The sequence below is a fragment of the Arachis stenosperma genome, chromosome 4 (genome assembly GCF_014773155.1).
Source record: "Arachis stenosperma cultivar V10309 chromosome 4, arast.V10309.gnm1.PFL2, whole genome shotgun sequence".
NCBI lineage: Eukaryota > Viridiplantae > Streptophyta > Magnoliopsida > Fabales > Fabaceae > Arachis > Arachis stenosperma.
This window is the reverse complement of record NC_080380.1, coordinates 4,178,162-4,201,254: the sequence shown is the minus strand read 5'-3', so window position 1 is coordinate 4,201,254 and position 23,093 is coordinate 4,178,162. Positions and strand designations below refer to the sequence as shown.

The following is a 23,093-nucleotide window of genomic DNA, read 5'->3' as shown; positions in this document are numbered from 1 at the left end:
TTTATAGTCTAAAACAAGCAAGTCGACAGTGGAATACAAAGCTAAAATCTGTTCTGGTTGAGTTGGGTTTTGTTCAGTCAAAGGCTGATTATAGTTTGTTTACTAAGAAAACTGAATTTGGATTCACTGCATTATTGGTTTACGTTAACGATTTGATATTGGCTGAAAATAATTTGGGAGAAATTAATGCTGTCAAAACAGTCTTGGATGATAGGTTCAAAATCAAGGACAATGGAGATTTGAAATTTTTTTATTGGGATGGAGGTTGCGCGATCAAAAGAGGGCATTCTTCTTAATCAAAGAAAGTATGCTATGGACATCTTGAAGGATGCTGGTTTTGAGAACTGCAAGCTTGCTTCTACTCCTATGGACTACAGTACTAAACTCAGCAAAACTGAAGGCGTTCCCCTCTCAGATTCTACAGAATACCGAAGGTTAGTTGGCAAATTGCTCTATTTGACCAACACCCGGCCTGACATTAGCTTTGCCATTAGAAAGTTGAGTCAATACCTTGACCACCCCACTACTTCTCACCTCAGTGCTGTCCATCGAATCCTCAGATACATCAAAGCTTCACCTGCCACTGGCATAATGTTCTCGGCCACCTCTGATCTCTGTGTCACTGGATTTGCTGATTCCGATTGGGCAGCATGTCCTGATTCAAGAAGATCTGTGATAGCCTACTGCTTCTACATCGGCACTGCCCTGGTTTCATGGAAGAGCAAAAAGCAAGTGACAGTTGCTTGTAGTTCAACCGAAGCTGAATATCGAGCGCTTGCCGCTGCTACTAAGGAGGCTATTTGGCTCAGTTTCATTTTGAAGGACTTGGGAATGCCTCTCACTAAGCCCATTAGCACCTACTGTGATAGGCAATCTGCAATTCACATCGCCTCCAACCCGGTGTTCCACGAGCGCACGAAGCATATAAAGGCCGATTGTCACATTTTACGCGACAAGTTCCAAGAAGGTCTTATTCATCTTCTTCCCATCTCTACCATTGAATAGGTTGCGGACTTCTTGACCAAACCGCTGCCTCCGTCTATGTTCTCCACACTCTTTGGCAAGTTAGGACTGGTCAACTTACACGCTCCTAACTTAAGGGATGGTGTTACTTGATGTACTAACTTAGCAATTAGTTAATTGATTCATTAGTTGTAGCAACAAGTTAGTTAGACAAGTAGCCTATAACAGAATTTTTAGTTAGCTCCTAATTATTCTAACTCAGTTGGTTAGATGAACAATATATATATCTGATTGATTGGTGTAACAGTGTAAAGTGTGGTTCATCATTCAGTACACTAAGAAAACAAGAACCCTCATTTCTTCTCTCTGTTTCCACTACTACTCTGTTCTCACACTCCCCTTGTGCACCTTTAACATAAACCAATGTCAAAGCCAATACCAATCCCAGTTCCATCCTTAAAATTAATTCTTTAACTTTTTCTAAAACATCGCAAAACAAAATTATTCAGTCAAAATTCAATTACTTTTAAAATTTACTAAACTCCTCCGAATAAATTTTTTTAAGTCAAATTCAAAACAAAGCCCTTTTTATATTTAAATCAACTTTAAAACATAATACTTCTCTTAAATAATTTAAAATCGTAAAATAATTCTTTACTAAATAAATCGAACTCAAAACATATACTTTTCTAAAATGAATTAAACTCGAAACATAACTATTTTCTTAATAAATCAAAAATCAAATAATAGAACCTCTCAAATCTAATCTTTTTCAAAATAATATTTCAAACAAAGTCTTAAATTTTATAACAAAATTTCGACAGCATCTCCCTTAAAACTCGAGCTTTACCACCCTTCTTGGGTCCCATCCAAACCAATTCTCAAATTCTTTCAAATTGTTTCCAATAAATCAAAACCATTTCTAATATAAAAGAAATTATAAAATTAAACCAATTAAAATCCAACCGCTTCCCAAATCGAATCATTTCCATATCTCAAAGTATGTCATCAATTCATTTCTTATTAAATCTCAATGTCATCATCAAATCTCCCAATTCCACTTGATTACCAACAACATTCCAGCCCCGAATTCATCAAAATAATTCTGTTCTTGGCTGTACTTAAACTGACCAAACTCCAAACTAATCACAAATATCAATATATCACAAAATTCGACATAAATTCAATTAAATTCAATCAATAATCAATGAAACAAACATTCACTTATCAAATTCACATTTAATTATTATAAAGTTACCAAATCCTACCTCTGTGCAAAAATTACAACAAAAATTTCGGAAAAGCTTTCTGACTGAGTTGCTGAAGAAAAAAACGTCAGAAATCGTCTGTACCTCTTAGAACTCCAATTGGCTGAATTCAAGGAGAAGGAGAACTACGTCACCGTTAGCTTCTACCAAACAAAAGTAACGCTAACATGTAGAGAAGGAGAATACGAACATTTTTATCGGATTAAATTTTTTATTGGAGTTACGAATCTCAAGAAATCGAAGTTGAAAGTCTTGGTGAAGACCACGATTTCCTCAAGAAAAGCTTCGGTCTCTCTCTTTTTTTTTTTTCAAAGGCTCGGTGAATGAAACGAAAGATAAGGTAAAGTTGATGATTAATGTAATGGAAGTGATTAGGTGTTATAATTAAAAATGATCCATGATTATATATGTACATGTGTATACATATAAATTAGTCTTTATTTTTCTTCCTTTGATTTCCTTATGGCTTCGGCCCATTAAACCAAATGGAACAAGGCCAATTAAATCCAATAGAAAAGAATTAGGAATATAGTTACCTAGGTGTCATACTTTATATATATATATATATATATATATATATATATATATATATATACATGCAAGGTATATTTGGCTTTTCTTTGAACTTTGTTTTTTTAATAGCGCAAGCCAAATAATAATAATAATAATAATAATAATAATATTTATAAAAATCAATTTAAATTTTATTTACTAAAATAGTTTTTAATAAATAAGTTAAACTAATAGAATAAGTTATAATTAAATTAAACTTTAATTATCATAAAATTCTATTTAATTATTTTTGTTAATAAGAATAATTTTTTTAAAAAAATAAAATCTCAATATAATATAATAACTTGTAAATAATTAGTTATTTAATTTTTAAAAATTTGAAGCATCATAGAAATGCACATTTTATAAATGGAAGGGAAGAAAGTGTTATTTTAGCATCTTTTAGAGAGGAGAATAAAATTTTCTCTAAAATAAAATATTTAAATTTTTTATTAATAATTATTTTAATAGCTAAACTCAAAATTTAATTACTACAAATTTAAAATTGATATTAATTGATTATTAGTTAATTTTTTTTTTAAATTGACTCTGAAAAAGTTAAAAGTTAAAACCCCAACCACCATGAAAGAAATAAACCAACAATCTCTATTTGGTGGTTATTCTCGTGAGCTATACACATAAAGGGTACTTATTGAAGAAAGGAAAGTTCGAGCTATAAGGAAAAAAATTAGCGTAAAATAATGTAATACTTTTTTTTTGTTTTTTTAAATAGTAGGTTATATTTCATTAATTATTGAAAAATGAAATATAAAGATGTACAAAAGCAAGACATTATAATAAAAGGTGGGTGATCCAAAAACGAAGAAAATTCTTAAAGAAGAAAGAAGAGTAAACACTCAATCCGGTCTTTGTCCATTTTCAGGAAGGACAAAGCGATCTCTGTAAAAAAAAGGACACTTCGACTCTCCACCTTTTTATTTTGGGACAATACGATCCATCTGTTAAAAAATTTATTAAATAATAACAAAAATTAGTTTTGTGGGGGTTTTAAACCTCCACAAACTATTAATAAATTTGTTTTTGAAAAATTCCTTCACCAATGATGGTTAAATGAAGAAAAACCATTGATAAAAATGATGTCGCAAAAAAAAAGTAATTGTAATACCTTTAAAGAAAAAAAAATAACATCGAATAAGAAATGAAAGAAGAGAACTTTAATGTTGATAATATTATTATTGGTGATGATGACAGTAGAGGTAGGAGTGATAATGATGATGATAAAGTATGGTTATACAATAAAAATAATAGAGGTAGGAGTGATAATAATGAGGATGAAAAAGGTGGTGGTAGTAGTGGTTGTAATTGGTTATATTGTTGAAAAGATTTTTGTGGGGGTTTTAAACCCCCACAAAATACAAATAAAACCTTCACAAAATTAATTTTTATTATTATTTAACAATTTTTTTAACAGATGGATCGTATTGTCTCAAAATAAAAAGGTTGAGGACCGAAATGTCCCTTTTTTTATAGGGATCGCTTTGTCATTCGTGAAAATGGACAAGGATCGGATTGGGTCTTTACTCGAAGAAAGAATGATAAATCAAATTGAATGACATTAAGAGTTTGCCTCATGGAGAAGACGACCTAAACTAGGAGTTTTTTGGATTTTATGGAACAACTTGACAGAGCTTGCTAGAATGACAGACGGCATTGAAGTATAACATTCAAAAATCAATTGGTTGCGAGCTTTCCAGCAGTTCCAGCAAATGATGGCAAGCAATTGAGGATTACGGTCAGCATTCTTCAACGGGTTAAGCATCTCTGTTGATGCAGTCCACCATGTCCAAAGGTCGTTAGGACTCTGAGGGGGAAGACAATCACGAAGATAACTCTGAGACCATACATCTTTAATTCTAGAGCAATCGATCAAATAATGAATAACTGTTTCTGTTGCTTCATGACAGCAGGGGCATATTGGTGATATAGATGGGATGCGGTGATGAATCTGAGCAAGCACCGGAAGCCGGCCATGGAGAGCTTTCCAGATAAATAGCTTAATTTTGTGAGGCAAGTTCAACTTCCATAGATCAATCTACGGCTTTTTCTGCTGCATATAATTAGGGCAAAGCTCCAAAGGCGGATGGTAAAATAAATAGCCAATTCTGTAACCTGAAGCTGTATCATATTGCTTAGATTTGTTCAAATTCCATTGCAATTTGTCCCTACTCTTCTGAATTTTAACTGACAAAATCCTGTTTGCAACGTCTTGAAAAAATAATTCTTGAATGAGATTCTGATTCCAATTCCTATATTCAGTAATCAGAACTTTAACTCTTAGAACAACTCAGAAATAGCCTGTCTATTTGACATATCAGAAATCATTAAGGTAGCGTTTGTTTTCGAGGGCAGAACACGGAGACATGGACAACACTTGTTTAAAAAGTGTTTGGAAGTAGAGACATGGACAGTAGACATATTGTCTCCGAAACAGTTTTTTATACTTTTGTGTCCACTCTTTCACGAAGGACAATGATGGACACGGGATTTGGAAGAGTGGACACGGACAAAATTTTATAAATTTTGTTTTCCTTTTTTTCCACTATTACCCCTTCTTATTTTTTCTATTGCGTTGTTCAGAGATATTTTTTTCTTCCTGTTCTTTCTCTATCTCTTTCTTTTTCAGGTACTCTCTCCTTTCTGTAGAATTTTTTATTGGGGGTAGATAATTCTTTTCTTTTTATCGTTTTACTTCAATACCATTTTAACCTTATATTATATTATTTGATTTGTAATAAAAATAATAACAAAAATAATTAATCTTGAAACATTTGAAAGATAAATATTATCAAAAATAAAATTAATCTTTTAAAATGTTAAAAGTTAATTTATAAATTGTAATAAATTTTATATAATTTAAAGAAAAATCAGTTTTTTATAAAGAAAAATTAGTTTCTAGATAAAAAAATTAGTTTTTTTTTTAAATAAAAATAGATTTTTATATGCAAAAACTAATTATTTTTTCATGTAAAAATGGATTTTTTTAAATTGATTTTTTATTTAAAATTAATTTGGCTTATTAATTTAAACAAAATTTTTTATTAATCAAACTCAAATTTATTTTTTTTGTTAATCTTAACCCTATGTATTCGTGCATATTAATAATAAATTTTAAAATAAAATAATTATATTTATAAATTTTATTTTAATATAAATACTAATATATTTTTTTATTAAAATTTTTTGCCTCTTCAAATATTTTTTTCAAGTTCTGTCTGTACTCCTACGTACTCTCTTTTTTATTAAATTAATTTGTATTGATGTAGAAAATTTGGAATCACAGGGATATTTTAGTCATTTCATATAATATTTTAGTCTTGTCCATGTGTATCCAAACATCATACTAGACATTATATTAGTGTCTTGTCCATCGTATCTAAACATAATACACAAAAAAAAATTTAGTATCTCCGTCCTATTGTCTCCGTTTCAGTGTCATGTTCTGTCCTGTCTCTAGAAACAAACGCAACCTAAAGGATACGGAAGAGGCAGCCAAGGATCTTCAAAAGTTCAGATATTCTCTCAAGTACCCACAACCCAATTAAGACCTTTTTCAACAATCTTTCGACCTTCCAGTATGCTCCTCCATCCCCAATAAGGTAAGACTCCAATTTCTCCCGTTATAGCATTACCATTGCTAAAGTATTTACCTCTTAGGGTTTTGGATAATAGGGAAGTAGGCTGTGTTACGAGTCGCCAAAACTGTTTGCCTAAAAGCGCCAGATTTTGGATTCTGAGATCTTTAAATCCAAGACCTCATTCTCTTCGTGGGCGAGTCATAGTGTCCCAACTAATCCAAACCATCCGCCTTTTAGAATCTTTTTGTCCCCACCAAAACTGAGAAAGTAGAGAGTGGATTTCTGAAATTAAACCATCAGGCAACTTGAAGCAAGACAATGTATAAATAGGAATAGCTTCTCCCACTGCCTTAAGCAATACATGTCTACCACCTGACGATAGAAGATTGCGCTTCCACCCTTGGATTCTTTTCCGAACCTTCTCTTTAATCATACTAAGAGAAGTCTTTTTCGATTTAGAAACTGTAGAAGGCAAACCAAGGTATTTATCCTTAACCCCAATATGATTAATAGTCATAGAGTTAGTCAGTAGTGTACGAGTAGTGGAGGGAGTGTTGTGGCTAAAGAATTCAACAGATTTATTAAGATTTACCCTCTGGCCACTAATACTTTTATAAGAATTCAATAAATACAGGATGTTTGAACATGCTTCAAGATTAGCCTTACAGAATAAGATGGAATCATTAGCAAAGAGGAGGTGGTTGACCTTGGGACATCGCCTATATAACCGAAGATCCTGAATTAGTCTATTTTATTCTGCCTTGTGCAGCAAGAAGGAGAGACATTCTGCACAGAAAAGAAAAAGATAGGGAGATAGAGGATCTCCTTGTCAAATACCTCTATTTGGTTTGAAGAAACATAGGGTTGTCATTCCACAATAATAGAATAAAAAACAGTTGTCACTAATTCTCGAATCCACATGATCCACCGGGAACCAAAACCAAACTTTTCCAATATAAATAAAAAAAAGTGTTATTCCATCCTATCATATGCCTTACTCATATAATTATAATAATTTTTTAATATTGAGTTAAGTTTTAATCTCATTTTTAATAATAATTTTTTTATTTTCTTATCAATATCAATTTTTTTTTCAAAAAATATATTTTATTATTATTTATTTTTTATTCTTTTATCAATTTCACTTTTAAATAACTACAACTATTATTACTGTCATCACAATTAGAAATGTTGTCTTTTTTTAAAAGAAGACAATGATAGTGGAAGAAGGTATAGTATTTCTAGAAGGAAAAAAAATTAATTTATACTACAAAATTAAAAAAAATATCATGTCACTATTAGTTTTTAAATTTTTTTTATGAAATTTTTAACATTAAAAATATATTTTATTAGTTTCTTAATTTAAGAGAATATTTAAAAGTTTTTGTTTCCTACAAAGTTTCATAATTTAAGAGAATATTTAAAAGTTTTTTAACATTACAAATATATTTTGTTAGTTATTTTAAGTCCGACTCGTGTGCAGTTTCGGCCCTAATGGTTTTGACTTATGAAACGGAAAGTTGGAAATTAGAAATAATAAAAAGGAGAAAAGTGAGATATAATTATTAGTGTTACATCTTTTTATCAATGTAAGCTTTTAGGATGAGTAGTATCATGATATGGTATTATAATTCTAAATCTAAAAAGTGGTTATTCTGAATATTATAAGTGATGTTCATTTTATAACTCATATAACAGATTGTACAAATAAATTCTTTAAAGGGTCACACTCACCTTTCGGTGGCCTTGACTAAATTTACATGTTTGGCTTGTGAATTTATGTAGCTATTTAAGCAACCTTAACACTCAAAATAAACTATGAAGTCTCTATTTTTTTTTTTCAGGTCTTTGACTTGCTTTTACTCAACAATATATATATATATATATATATATATATATATATAATAGAAATTTAGTCTAAAACAGTCTAAAATTATTTTAATTTATTAGCATTAAATTTTTTTATCTTATATTTTTTAATTACTATTTGAATAAATAAATAATTTCAAATATAATAAATATGTAATTATTGATATTATATACATAAAATTATAAATCTTAAGTTAAATAAAATAATTTTAATTATTATCTCACTAATATTACTGAAAAATATATTTATATATAGGGCGATACATATATGAACGTATAGTATTCATATAGAAATAATATAATCAAATTTTATAATCAAATATATTTTAATATTTTATATATATAATAAAAATATGACTAAAAATATTAAAAAATATTAGAAATTCATTTTTTGTATTGGTTACAAGTTTGATTACAATCTATGAAAAAATTTAGCTATTATTATAAAATTTATTATTTTAATAGCTAATTACTTCATTAAAAAAGTATGTAAAAAAAACATATAGATATTAATAGAGCATTTTGATTGTTTGGGCGTGAGCTTTTTTTTTTCACTTAATTACTACGTTAATGGTTATAATTTTATTAAATTTATAATTAAATTTTATAATTTAAAATTTTATAATTGAATCTCTATATTTAAAAATGTACCATACGAATTAAATTAGATATGACAAAAATTTTAATCTGATTTACATTAAAGACATTGAATCGAATTAAATAGAATATTCACATTTTTTACTTGGATATTATTCCATCCACAATTTTGTGGAACAATTCGGGTATCAAATTCTGCTTATTAAAAACTAAAAAAATTCAAGAATTTGAAAAAAATAAGAACAAAAAATTCTTTTAATCTTTTTACTTCCAAAATACTATAAATGGTATTTTCTTAAGTAATAGAAATAAAACAACCACATGTATATGAATAACAATAGAAATATCAAATAAAAAATCAACTGTAATTATCCAATATTCAAACAACAACAAATAAGTAATAATACAAACTTTAATACCTCAACATTCTAAAGAGGGTACACATATTTTTATTTATATATATGTTTTGCGAAACTGCAAATACATATTTAAAATATGCGATCTTATTTATCTCTGGATCAATTATATCCTCAATTTTATATCAAATACGAATAATTACTGTAAATTTTATGGATTATATTTGAATTTATACACCTATATTTATATTGGATAAAAAAAATTAAATTAGGTCTTTTTTTTTAATTCAATTTGGTGCTTGATGTAAGATAAACTATAAAATATTCTAAAATAAAATATGTTTAGATTAGTATTTTTTTAAATAACAGCTATTCTTATAAAATTTATAAGAATTTAATTATAAATTTTTAAAATAAAAAGATATAATTTTAAATTAGTAAAACTATAAAGATTTATAGAATAATTATTTTTTTCTTATTAATGTATGAGCATTATAAGTAAACGAAGTGTATTTTTTATTTTAATTTTTTATTTTTGTTTTCAAAATGAAGTGTAAACGCTTTATTAATCTCCCGTAAATGACACATGATATTTAGGATAAATTTGGAGAATAACAAAAGATTATTTAATAACTAATTAATATAAATGTTAAATATATAATTGCGATGTAATATTTAACCGTAAAAAAAAATATGTGGTTCCATTTTATGTGTTGGAGTGTGAATGATACGAGTGTTGTTACATGATCATTTGTTTTAATATTATTTCATAATTTAAATCATATATATTTATCTTTCTCTGTAAATAGTGTTTACTTATTATATAAAACATATCTAGCAATAAAATGATATTATAAAATGTACATAGAAAGAAATACATACTAAAAAAATTGTTATAAAGATAGTTGAAGGGGTTGAAGTGTCACAATTAAGATAACCACTAGAAATGTTGGTAGAGAGGTGATAGAACGAATTAAGCAAGGGTGCAGTTCCTCTTGTAATAAAATTAGAAAATAAGTAATAATTAAGTGCTCTAAATATATGGGATAAAAAAATATATTATCTTTCAATATACAATTTAATTTTGATTTACGAAATGTAAAACATTAAATTAGTAAAAAAAATTACTAGTTATATATTAATTATGTAAATAATTATCTAAAAAAATAAGTATGATTAAATAGTTATAAAAAAATATTAAAATATTATCAAAATTTATTATTTTTGACTATTAGTTTTAGTTATTAACCTATACTTTTAAATATTGATGGCTAATTAAAAATAAAAACAATAAATTTTGATAATCCTTTAATATTTTTCGTTATACAAAAAATACAACCAAATTATTCATGTATCAAAATTAAATTCATATCAGGTGTAGTTAACTTCATGTGAAGTTAAAAATTGAAAATCGTTAAATAATTTGACAGAGTTGACTAAATTGCCATCTAAGTTGTATTTGATTCTAAAAATAGGCTAAGACAAAGACAAAAAAATTAGTATTCATATATTTTAATTGATAATAAACTAAAATAAATGATTAAAATCTAATTTATTCTCAATTTTTTATTTAAAAATATAATTATTGTCTCAATATATTTCATATCAAAATTAACATGAGGAATGTCAGGGGCCAGCAATTTTGGTGTTTTTTAACTATCAATTGGCTATCAATAGTGTTTTTAATGATGTGAGATTACATCTAATGGTGGGAGATCACTCACTTTTATTTTGATGATACAAAAATTACTCGCCCCTAGATTTTTCCTTAACACAAAATATATTAATTCAATATCTATATATATATATATAATATTTTTATATTTTATGTCTATATATTTTTATCTCGATATTTTATAACTATAAATAAACCCAACCATAAAAATTCTAAACTATCACTTCACATTAAATTTACTGGATCTGAGTATCTAACTAATTAAAAACGGTTAAATAAGTTCACTCAAAAGTAGTTGATAAAGAAACACATACGGCAAATACAAGCACTAAGTCGCTCTCACTCACCCTCCCGTTGTAACTGACACCACCCAACGCTGTTATCCTTCATTCCTCCTTCTTCTTCTCATTCTTATTCTTCTTCTTCTTCTTCTTCTCCCTTCTTTCACAATTCACACTCTCCCTCTCTTCTACGATGGATACCGAGCTTCTCCAAATCGAACCCCCTCATCTCACCTTTGTCTGTGAGTCATTCTTTCCATTCTTCATTCTTCTCTCTGCATTCATTTCTCTCACCATATTCCTTCGTTTCCTCTCTCAGTTGAATTGAAGAAACAGAGTTCCTGCCTCGTGCATCTTGCCAACAACGCCTCTCATTATGTTGCTTTTAAGGTTCATTTCACTTGATTCTCACTACCTTCTTCATAATCACCGTCATTATCACTAATTACTAACGATTCTGATTCAGGTTAAAACGACGTCGCCTAAGAAATACTGCGTTAGACCAACCATTGGCATCATCAAGCCTCACGCTTCCTGTGATTTCACCGGTTACGATTCTTTTCTCTTTATTTTCTCTTTTCTCTTCCGATTCGTTTATTTTGAATTTGGATCAATGCAAATGCAGTTACTATGCAGCCTCAGCGCTCAGCACCACCGGATTTCCAATGCAAGGACAAGTTCCTCATTCAGAGCACCATTGTTCCCGTTGGAACAACACCCGATCAAATCTCTTCTCAATTCGTATACTACTCTCTTTATCTTTCTTTTTTTATATATATGGCAAACACTCACGTGCAGTTGTAATCTCGTGAAGTTGATAATTGATAGTCGTTAGATAATTTGACAGGTTTGACTAAATTATCGTCTAAGGATTCTCAATTATCAATTTCACATGAAGATAACTATATGTGAGTTTCTAAATATATATATATGCACATCTGAATGAATAATGTCATTCTTGATGATCATCTTTGTGTCTTCGTGGCAGTTCTCTAAGGAGACCGGCAACTATGTGGAGGAGAAGAAGCTCAGGGTTGTTCTCATCAGTCCTCCTTCTTCGCCGGTCTTGCTTCCGGTGAACTCAGATCTCTACCACCACGACTCGCTAGCTGGCTACAAGGATAGGATTCCAACTGTGGATGGACTTGAAAACCTACCTCCCTCTCTTACAGTAAGTTCATTTCCTCAGTTACTTAAAGAAATGTAGCAGTTTCTCTGGAATAATATGCTATTATCTTGTAATAATTGTAGTGTAATCATTGATAACTACATGTATGTATCATGAATCGTGAATCGTGAATCGTTTTTGCCAAAAGCTTAAGTTGCTAACTAAAGGCACATGAATAGTTTCATACTTTTATGCCTTAATAAACCCTCTAAATTCATCCATAAAGAAAATGGTTAGATGGTTAGTACATTAGTTATTGAGAAATGAAAATCTGCATTATTACTAAGAATTAGAAATGAAAATTAAACATTATTTAACCTTGGTACCGTGCTGAATCTTTGATTTTGTGTACATCTGTTTTTTTTTTTTTTAATTTTATTTCCAATAGGTTGCTGAGGAGAAAAGTTTGGAACCAACACAGGATATGGAGGAGGACACGACTGGTGAGGACATGATTTCGAAACATGTGGAGAATGACCCTCGGACTCAGAGTAAAATTGAGGTTGAGATTGGCATGAAGCAAGGGGAGGATGATTTGCGGTTGAATTTAGCCAAGGATTATGAGGAATTGAAGTCAAGGCTAAGTATAATGGAGTCTAAGCTAAGAGAGGTCAGAATAATTTTCATCAATTCAGATAACCTGTTTATATCACAGTAACTTTGCTTTGAAGTTATACTATTCTGTGTGTTGCTCAGTTATATTCTGATACAATCCTCTATTCCTTTACATAACTTTGATGCAATTTTACTTGAGCATATATAGTCAATTCCTGAAACCTGTTTCTTGGGTTGCAATTTTTGACATGTTTTAAACACTTTGAAACTTCAATGATGGATGCAATGAACAATTAGTTATCATCTTTTCAGGCTGACGAAACAATTGCGAAGCTAACTGAAGAGAAGTGCACAAACACTCGAGAAAAGAATCTGCTTAAGTTAGAGTTGGTAGGTGGTATGAAAAAATCACATGTTTTTCAAATTAGTTCTCTTGAAAGATTTTTTTAATCAAATTTGTTCTTTAAAAATTTTAAATTAGTCACATTAGTCCTTTTTTTTATCTCCGTTATTAACGGTGTCAAAATTTAGTAACGTGACATATTAAGTGACTACAACACACACTTGTCAGTCTTGACATATGATCACTGGTTAACTGTTTTTCACTTAGCAGACACCATTTTACTTGCCAGAAATGTAGTAGGTTTCTGATGAATGCTTAATTTCTCTGTGTTACATGAAAGTAAAGTAAAATATGTTAGTAGTTATCTTGCTATATTTGATACCGAATAAATTTTTTAATCATGATTATTTTGTCAGGAGATGTTGAAGAGGAAAAGGAATATGAAAAGACCTCAGGTGGGGTTTCCATTGTTGTTTGTTTGCGTGGTTGCACTTGTCAGTGTGACAGTGGGATATTATGTGCATCCATAACGATATCATGTGCAATTGTCTATATCAATATTAGTATATATAATAGACGTTATTATAAAGAGAAACCATATTTGTATCATTTTTGTGTAATATAATTGTAAACTGAATTACATTATCATATTATCCAGGTCTTTTTCATTTTATATTTTTGCCTTGTAATATAGGTTTCTTTATTTGACTTGAAATCATAACAAATCAGAGGGGAGACAATCTACCAAACTGTCCAAACAAACTTTTTGCATAGTATTTTCTTTTAAAAAAAACGCATGACTTTGGTAAACATAATCACAGTGAATATAAATTTTAAATTTTCGTATTTAATTATTTATCAATATATGATATTACATGGTAATTTAATAAACAAAAGTTAGTTTTGAAAGAGTATCTGTTTGATTTTTGTTTTGGTCATATCTGCTTGATTTTAAAAACATCTTAAAAGTAGCCACAAAAAAAAATCTTAAAAATATAAATACATCTTTTTTTTTTAATTTATCAAATATAAAATATCCAACCATATTTTTTTTTTGGGGTATTTACATCCAACCAATGTTAATATTGTTAAGAACCACTCACTCATAATTCCAGCCTATAATTGAACCAAGCCCCACATGGTGCAGCAGGAGACCAGCCATGCTTCATTATGCCAAAAAAGCCCAAACGAAATTAAGTCAAATCCAGATCCCAAACCCAAAAGCCCAAAACTTTAAAAGTCAATTGTCTGATTTCATATAAAATCTTATATACAATCCCAAAAATATCTCATAAAAATATTCTTGGCATGAATAAACTTCTATTTCTATGAAAAATATTTTTTCTATTTTTATAATTTTTTTTAGTTTTGTCTAGTAAAATTTAAAATGTTTTAATTTTATTTTTTTCGACGTTAATTTGGTACATTAAATACAGATATAAGAAGATGTAAACATAAACTAAATTTAAGATATTTTAAATTTGATTAACAATGTGATCTAAAATTTAATTATTTCTTTTAAAAATGAATAAAAAATAAATTTTTATTTTTATTATTAAAAATTTGATATCATATTAGAAAATTATATAATCTAAAAATTTTAAATAGATAGAAGAAGTGCGATATACGTAAGCACTTGAACTAAAATTCTTGTATATAGCTCCTCTTTCTCTTCATCTCTTGCTTGAATACATCCAAAAAATAATTCTTAATTTGATTATCTTTAAATCTCTAAATAATAAAAAAAAAGAGTGTTAGGTAAACAATGACTATTTTAAACAATATGAATAATTACCAATTAAATAAAGATATATTATATCTTAATTTAATATTATTAATTTAAATTAACTCTTTTAATCTTATTAATTCACATTATTCAAAAATATTGTTGGTTACTTATGCTTTTCCATAAAAAAAATAAGCGAAACCAAGAAATAGCAAGAGTATGGTGCAGAGTGCATAGCAAGTAGTACGTACGAATCATCGCATCGCATTGCATTGCACAAAGACCAACGAATGCTGCTTCAGAAAATGTAAAAAGCCACGCTCAGCTCAAAAACTCGCTTCTCATAAAAAATCGTTTTTCCTATTTTTGCTTCTCTCCCCACTCTTCCTCCCCGCGCGGAGAAGAGAGAGAGAGAGAGAGAACGCGATTTTTTCCCTCTTCCCCCAAAAATAGCTACGAAAGAGGGTAAAATACTAAAATCCTCTTCCTCTATTTTTCTTCTACTAGGGTTTTCTCTTCCGCCATTGATGGCATCACCCTAAGCTCCCGCCCCTTCTTCTCCACAGGCATTGCCCTCAGATCACTTCCATTCCCCAATTCCGCTCCGATTCCGTCGTTTCTAGGGTTCTCGTCGATCCAGGTAACCTTCTTCTGTTTCTAAGATCATTGTTTCTGGATTTCCGAATGTTAGTTTCGCCTACGCTTGTTTTTGCTGCGTCTTGAGGGATTCGTTGATTGGCGATGCATCTGGCGCATTCCGCATTTGACGTTCGCGTTTCGTTGGGTTTTCTGTTTTTACCGATTGTTCTATCGTCGTTGTTGTTGTTAGATCAGAAGAGTAGCTACGAGCTGAAGCTGAAACTGATTTGAATTATTGTGTTGTTCAGATTTGCGGCTTTTTTATTTTATACTTTTTCATTCTCGATGGTATGTTCCCTTGGGATTGGAAGAATGGAAGTCATGGCAAAGTTTCTAGCTGCTGGGAGTTTCTCCCAAACCATTGCAGGTAGAAGAAGACCCTACCTTTGAATTTTTATAGTTGTTGTGATTGTGCTTTATGCTTGGGCATTGTTTGTTGTTGGAATTAATATGCTTAATCAAGAATTTAAATTATTGCAAGAAAAAACAAAAAATGGATATATGTGTCAGTATGATTTAAAAAGTACTGTAGTGCTGTTTGATTCATGTAACCATCCACATTGGTGGGACAATTCTAAAAGTAGGTGAGTGTAAATGTATTTTACTCAGATATCTATTTATGTATTGCTGATGTATTCAATTTCTGATCAATGTCATCTGTTCATGCGTGGCTTTGGAAGATGACTTTGGCAGGTCAGCTGCTGAGTATATTTGCAGAGAACTACGTGAGGCAGATGAAGCAAATTTACTTGATGAAGAAGGTTGTCTTGACCTTTTAAATTCAATTCGTGGATTGGCTTGAGAGATATTAGTTTTTATTTTTTATATTTTACTTAATTCATTATGCAATATCTTTTGAATTGATTTTGGTGTTCTAATTTAGTTTTCCGTTATTGCTTTTGGTTTATTTTCATGATGACAATCAATAATTTGTTTGCCTTTCCTGTTGTTCACTATTTAGTTATTTATTTTTTGTTTTAAAAATATAATTGATGCCTAAAGGTTTTTTAATGGCACAGATATGCATGTGTATGGTCAGAGTCCTATGACTGATCTATTGCAGCTGGTGAGGTTTGCCACTTCTTTTTCCGTGTTGTCTTATTGATTACTATATGACCCCACTGCCATTTATATATAATATTTCCTGAAAATGTTATGATTGTCAACTGTTTTTATCTTCTGTGCATGTGCATTGTATGAATTGATTAGGAGTACTCTATATTCCTGAAGTAATTTAAGTCAATAAGATACAGTATTGTCTTTTAACTGTTTGCTTTGGTTAATGTCCTTTGGGCCTTATGGGCTGTAGACTATTCAGTCATTAGTATTTTTATTGTTTAGGAATTCCTCTAAGATGCTGTTGCTATGGTTTTAGGACGATATTTTATTCATTGCAAGCACATAGCTCATCTAACATGGTTTGATGGAACAGTTTCTCCATTTTATGCCAACTTTCTAAATTGTGGAATTTATTCGTGTATTTTTTAGATGTCTTCATAAGCAAGCATTGTCTGAAAAGTATATCAAATTATTCGATTAACATTTTGGCATCCTGTTTCAGGTATGCTGTAACTTTTGCAAGAAACCAATCAAGGATAGCCAGTATGCCAGTCATGCAGGTCTGGGGGTCTCTCTTCTCCATCTGTTTTAGAACTTCTCATTATTTCTTTATGTTATATATGAGGATGAGTATTGGCAATCAGAACATTACAATGCCCTGTTGAATGCTTATAATATTATGCAATTAATTTCTAAATTCTAGATCATTGACTTACAAAGACCATCATATGGTGTTGGCTGTTTAATTACGCTTTGTTTTTTGGTCTCTCTTTGTTATAGAAGTGCTAATATTGATTTTTCTATGTTTTACTCTCACCCCCTTTTCCTCATTTCTTTTTCAGAACTTTGTAGGTCATTAAAGCTTACAGAACAAACTAGCTTGGAGCTTGATGGCAGCACAGGGAATCGAAAACCTCCCAGGAAAGAAAAGAAAAAGTTATCAACTTCATGTGCACGTATCCTTACATTTGCCTTCTCTGTATTGTTTTAGTGTTTGCTTAATGTTCTGTTGATTTTCAGTTATTTTCAAAATTGCATCTTTCAAAAATTGCATTCTGGATTTCTTGAATGTGATTTCCTCTTAATGGGAGCTTTTCAGTTATTTTGCCCCCATTCTAATCTTAGGTATTCATAAAGTTATTTTGTGCCTCGTAACCCTAATAAACCAAGCTGCTGCAGTTCGGGAGCAGAGGAAATATGAATCTATGGATAATATTGATACTGGTGCATCACAATCACCCTTGAACAGTCAAGTCAGAGTGACTGCCTTCTCAAATGTAGCGAAAGGTAAAACCCCTTGTATTAAGTTCCACTTTTCTGATTTTGTGCAATTCTCACAAATAGTTTGACCTGTGTTTTTCGAAGATTCTCACTTATTTTGGCCATGTTGCTATCTATAATAAGTTTTCCTAAGGTTAAGTCAATTTATCAATGATTTGTTTGGAAAAGATAAGGGTACGCTGGTGTTATTCCAATTTTTAGTTAGTATGTCTTGATGTTTTAACTTCTTATGTTGACTTTCACTTTGAATTTTGAACCGATAAACGAACAAATAAAGTCACTTGTGCACTTTAATTTCAATGCTTTTATGAAACTAAAAATTAGCCTCCTGACTTTCTTGTATGTGTTCTCCCATGAAAATATGTTTCTGCATTAAGAGCTTTACCTTGGCATTCAAAATTTGACCTAAAACCTCTGGTAATATCTTTTAACATAGATATCTTTTCCTCTAGTTGTTACAATTTTGGTCATTTAGACAATTAACTTCTTATGTTGCCATAATATTGATTTGCTAAAAGCTTGCTTCATTTTAGATCCAATTTACATAGGGCACTTATATTCTGCAGATGCGACACCTATGATGGAGGATACAAGAACTAATCCTGGAAATAGAGATCACCCAGCTTCTGTAATGAATCCTCCAACTAAACGTCGTAAAGCGTATGCTTTCTTAGTTCTTCTGACATTTATAGGTTTTTTTTTTGGGCAGTTTGATTATTTTGATATCGTTGAAATTGATATTGTGCCCCAAAAATATAATGCTGTTTGGAGGACTCTTGTGAATTTGAGCATCTTTGCTGGCATAAAAGGATCATATGAGAGAAATGCAGCAGCAAAGCCTTTTCCCACTAGATGAACATGTCTTACATCTTAACTCCATGTTTATGACCAGTGTGCCACCCTTTTTGGAACATCATAAAGTGATAAACTACAATTAATGGGACTTCTTTACCCTAACTGTCTTTAATTTTGATCCTTGAATATAAAATCCTGTCTATAAAGGATAACTCACATGTTTGTTTAAAAATTAAGTTTGGAATTCAGTATTTCTTCTTTTACCTTTTTACACATCTTCCTTTCACCTCATTACCTTGTATTGTTACCTTGGTTGCAGGACAGCCAGCACATATCTACCTTTACCCGAAACTCATGTAACAGAATATGGAGTGACAAAAACTGCGAGCTTCACAGATGGATTTACATGTAAGTGTGCCACTATGCATGTCGGAGTCATTTGTTCTTGCCATAGTTATCAAAATGAGTTTTTTTCCAATAAGAATCATAAGCTTTTGACTAAAAATTATCATTTTAAAGTTAAATTGTACTTGATGTTAGAATACAGTTAAGAAATTTGTTTCCACTGTATAGCATTGTTGAAAGTCTTTAGTTTTCATCCCAGTGTTTCATTATTATAGTTTGTTTAAAAGTTCAATCTACTAGTGCAAACAAGGAAAATGATAGTTTTTAAAAATGTATGAGACCATTCATGGGGAAGGGGTTGTGGAATGTATTATCTGTGATGCATGAAATCATTGATGAAGGATATGGATGTGGACTGTGCTTCAGTAGAATTCAAATTATCATTAGATGCACTAGATTTTCGCCAGGTAGATGTGATCAAGCTTCAATACATTGAATGCCAGAGCCTGAATCATTATTCAAAATCAATAAATATCATCAAAGTTAAATTTACTCTGCAAAAAGTCTCTTGTAAAAGTATCTGTTAGCTATGTAATTTTCCCTCAAATCTAAAATTTCATTTCCTTCTAAAACTTTTTATATGGACACTGGCCATGGGAAGGATAGCCTAATGTTTTTTCTCCTTGAATCCATTCAGGCAAGGATTTGCTTGACAGAACTGTTTCTGAACATGAAGACCTCAACCAGAAAAACCTTGGGCTGGTCCATGAGCAACTCACGGCGAAGAATGGTATAGAGGCTAACAAAATATATTTTAGTTTACCAATTCATGAACCTTATTGTAGCTTGTGGGAAGGAAGCCCTTTCCTGAAACATTTATTCTCTGAGATTCCTCAGTGTTGAATGCTTCCATTTATTCTTATATGATTGTGTTCAATTAGATTTTCCTGCACCCCTTGCTACAAAGATATATTATTCACAAAGGAGAAATCGATTGCGTGCTTCAATTCGTCATCTATATTTCCAGAACATGTGTGAGGAATTACATCATGATGTAAGTCAAAATATGTCACCAGTACAAGATTCAAGTCAAATGAACCCTTCATTTGAAAGAATGGATAATGTGCCGAACAAGGAGGTGTGCGTTTCTTCACTTGTTATTTAATATTGATTTTTTTTCATTACAGGTTTTGAATCTTGTGTTCTTAATGTTGCTTAGGTGCAATCTAATGTCATAGTTGTAAACATTTATCATTGTTTTATCTTTTGGTCATTCTAAAAGCAAGGAGGAATTATGTTGTATGCTCCACTTGCTGGTTGTAACTTCCTGCTTGAATGCTAAAGACCCTCTCTTTTCACATGCTCTTGACCAAAAGCTCTTTTTTTCCCTCCTTTTTTCCCCCTGGAAAACAGAGCAATTCACCAGCCTTGTGTCAGGCACAAAATTCTTGTCAGATTCTTGCAAAAAGCTCAGAAATATCCATGCTTAAAGAAGGTCCGCCAAGTGGTGGCTTGTCGAATCAGTTTCTTGTTGATAATGTTTCAAGGTCTGCAGCTACCCATACGGGTTTGACAAGAAGCAACTTTCTTTCAAAACCTTATTCTTTTGCTAGCAACACAGGTAATATGTTATTAAGTTGTTTTATTTGGTCTTACTGTTATACCAAGCTGCTTATGCTGATCATGACATGTGCTAAATTAAGTCAATTCGGCAATTATCAAGAGAGTATCTCTAGCTATAAGTGGGTTCACAGCATTTTGGTACTAATTAATTATTACGTAACTAGTTTTGAAGCACAAACTTTGACAAGGAGCAAACAGATATGTTGCAGCACCTTTGTTGCATTTGGATAAGCCACATAACATTTAGTTGTTATAGTTAGTGTGTTTGAGTGAGAGAGTGTGTTAGAGTGTGTGTGTGTTTTTTTTAATTTTTTGATAGTTGTAGTAGTTGTATTAATATTATGGGAAACTTAGATGCTATAGAAGTGACGTGGGCTTGGTTTTGTAGGAAATCCTCTCGGAACAATACAACAACCAAACGGGAGTGTTCCTGTGATTTAGTAACTTCGATGGGATTTTTTTGCTAGGTGGTACAGGTAACCAATACGAGGTTAGGATTTAGCTCCATTTTTGAAGTTGATAGAGTAAATTACTCAAATTGTGCATCCTGTCATCTACTCTGTAAATGAAACTTACCTTTGTTATATAATGGTTGGAAATGAAGAAATTATTAATTCTTCAAATTTCGTGATTTTGTTGCTGACTCCCGAAAGTTGGGTTTCTTTTTCTAATCTGATTAACTTCATAACACTTTGGACCTTTTAATAAAATGGAAGGCAGAATGCTTGGTGGCAACAGGCACGCTGACATCATTCATGTTATTACAAGATTTTCCAATATAAGTAAATTTTCTTATTTTTAGAGTATTCTCAAAAGCAAAACAAGATTATGTCTTTAGATGATATGCTCTATGTGATTTATCCAGGATCAAGTGTTGCTAAATTTGCAAGTACAGCAAATTTTGCAACCATTCCGAGTATTCAGAAAAGTATATCCTAAATGAGCTGTTAGGAGGATTCTGTCTTCCCCCTTCCGCCCCCTCCTCTCATTCCCCCCCCCCCCCCCCCCCTTTTCTTTTTAAGATTCCATTCTTTGTATTAGCAGTTCAAGGCACAGATAGTAAGGCTTTTTGTGGAAATTGTATTGTGACAGAAGATATAAAATTCAGAGACAAAAGATAAATAAACATTAGCTTGAATGATATATACCATATATGGAAAACTGTTGAAAGGAATGAAAAGGTTATTGATAATTTAAGGAAAAGATAAAATCAGTGTTGTTCAAACACTTTGTCATGCTTAAATCAGTGTAATTGGCTACTATGTATTAGTTTATCTAAATGAATACAGTAGATGTTTTGGATTAAAGATAGAATATTAAAATTTAAAAAAGTTCTTTTTGTATATGTATTTAAGAAATGTAAGTTTTCAATTGATATTAATTTTAACATAGTTTAAACAAGGAATTAATTAATAAGTGCCTTTAGGACATTTGTTAAGTCATCAAAAGAAAAAACATAGTAACTTTTAAAATTTTTAAAGCATTAAGTGTATTAGAAATATTAAAAACTTGAATTTTCAGTAATTATTTTATTTATTTTACTGCTTAAACAAGTACTTCTTTCACAAATGTACCAAAGGGCATTTGTTAATCAAACTCCTAAAACCATAGTTACTTTTTTTTTTCTTTTTCCCGAAATGGAGCCCACAACTCCATCCACACCTCCATGCGTGCAAACGCATTATTACTAATAACAGTTCTTTAAAAACTTAGATTTCTTATCTTTAAGCAAGCATAATACAATAGCTCGTTGATATTTTGCGCAATTTCATGCTTGAGGGGAACAAGAAGCATATCTGCAAATGCTATGTATATTCACATTTTGGTTACTCATGGAAGATTCGAATGAAGTGGAGAATTGGTGCTCCAATTCAATGAGGAATCAATTATTCCTCTTCTTTCAAGCTTTTGGGAGCTTGGTGGGATAAGTAGTTGCTGTGACAAAATGCCAATAGCAATTATAATTATAATTAGTGGCCCTGTTATGGTATGTGATAACAACAGAAAGAGACTCTCTTTTTGTCCGTTGTGATGGGAATATGTTGATCATGATCCATATCTTTTTTATTATCTTGGAAACCAGTTTTGCTCTTTATTCACCCTGCTTTTTGGGGGAAAAAGAAGAAAGCATTTCCAATATATACTGTTTAGTGTCCAATGAAAAATAAAGAACTGTCAGGGTAATTTATTTGGTGAATGCTATGGTGCCTAAAAGTAATGCCTATTTACTAAAAGGGGTTAAAAGTTATTATTTAATTTAAAAAATATAAGAATAAATAATTTTTAAAAAATCAAAATTTACTATAAAAAATAAATTAGACAAAATTTAGGCAAAATTCATAGGCACCATAGAATTGGCCAATTTATTTACGTACCTGTCTCACTATCTGTTATGACAGGAT

At 30.6% G+C, this 23,093-nt stretch overlaps 3 protein-coding genes across 7 annotated transcripts; all 3 read left to right on the top strand.

The window, feature by feature from the left end:
- Window positions 1-312: 312 nt before the first annotated feature.
- LOC130974428 (secreted RxLR effector protein 161-like) lies at window positions 313-1,005 on the top strand. Its single transcript, XM_057899315.1, has one exon. The coding sequence runs from the start codon at window positions 313-315 to the stop codon at window positions 1,003-1,005; it is 693 nt and encodes a 230-aa protein (XP_057755298.1).
- A 10,223-nt stretch (window positions 1,006-11,228) lies between these two features.
- LOC130976724 (vesicle-associated protein 2-2-like) lies at window positions 11,229-13,896 on the top strand. Of its 2 annotated transcripts, none has more exons than XM_057901644.1 (8): window positions 11,229-11,399; window positions 11,477-11,547; window positions 11,624-11,705; window positions 11,783-11,898; window positions 12,146-12,328; window positions 12,714-12,935; window positions 13,193-13,270; window positions 13,643-13,896. In XM_057901644.1, exons 1-8 carry the CDS (start codon window positions 11,351-11,353, stop codon window positions 13,751-13,753), a joined length of 912 nt encoding a protein of 303 aa, XP_057757627.1. In that variant the 5' UTR covers window positions 11,229-11,350; the 3' UTR covers window positions 13,754-13,896. The 2 variants fall into 2 exon arrangements, with proteins under 2 accessions (XP_057757627.1, XP_057757626.1); XM_057901643.1 differs by having other exon boundaries at window positions 13,640-13,896.
- A 1,300-nt stretch (window positions 13,897-15,196) lies between these two features.
- LOC130977120 (uncharacterized) lies at window positions 15,197-21,656 on the top strand. 4 transcript variants are annotated; one of them, XM_057902139.1, is made up of 14 exons: window positions 15,197-15,414; window positions 15,516-15,589; window positions 15,837-15,955; window positions 16,269-16,349; window positions 16,608-16,654; window positions 17,150-17,207; window positions 17,490-17,603; window positions 17,818-17,934; window positions 18,495-18,588; window positions 19,043-19,131; window positions 19,766-19,858; window positions 20,010-20,206; window positions 20,482-20,689; window positions 21,080-21,656. In XM_057902139.1, the coding sequence occupies exons 3-14, from the start codon at window positions 15,874-15,876 to the stop codon at window positions 21,130-21,132; spliced, it is 1,233 nt and encodes a 410-aa protein (XP_057758122.1). In that variant the 5' UTR covers window positions 15,197-15,414; window positions 15,516-15,589; window positions 15,837-15,873; the 3' UTR covers window positions 21,133-21,656. The 4 variants fall into 4 exon arrangements, with proteins under 4 accessions (XP_057758122.1, XP_057758121.1, XP_057758124.1 ...); XM_057902140.1 differs by having other exon boundaries at window positions 15,240-15,256; window positions 15,457-15,589; window positions 21,080-21,655; XM_057902138.1 differs by having other exon boundaries at window positions 15,217-15,589; window positions 21,080-21,655.
- Window positions 21,657-23,093: the final 1,437 nt, after the last annotated feature.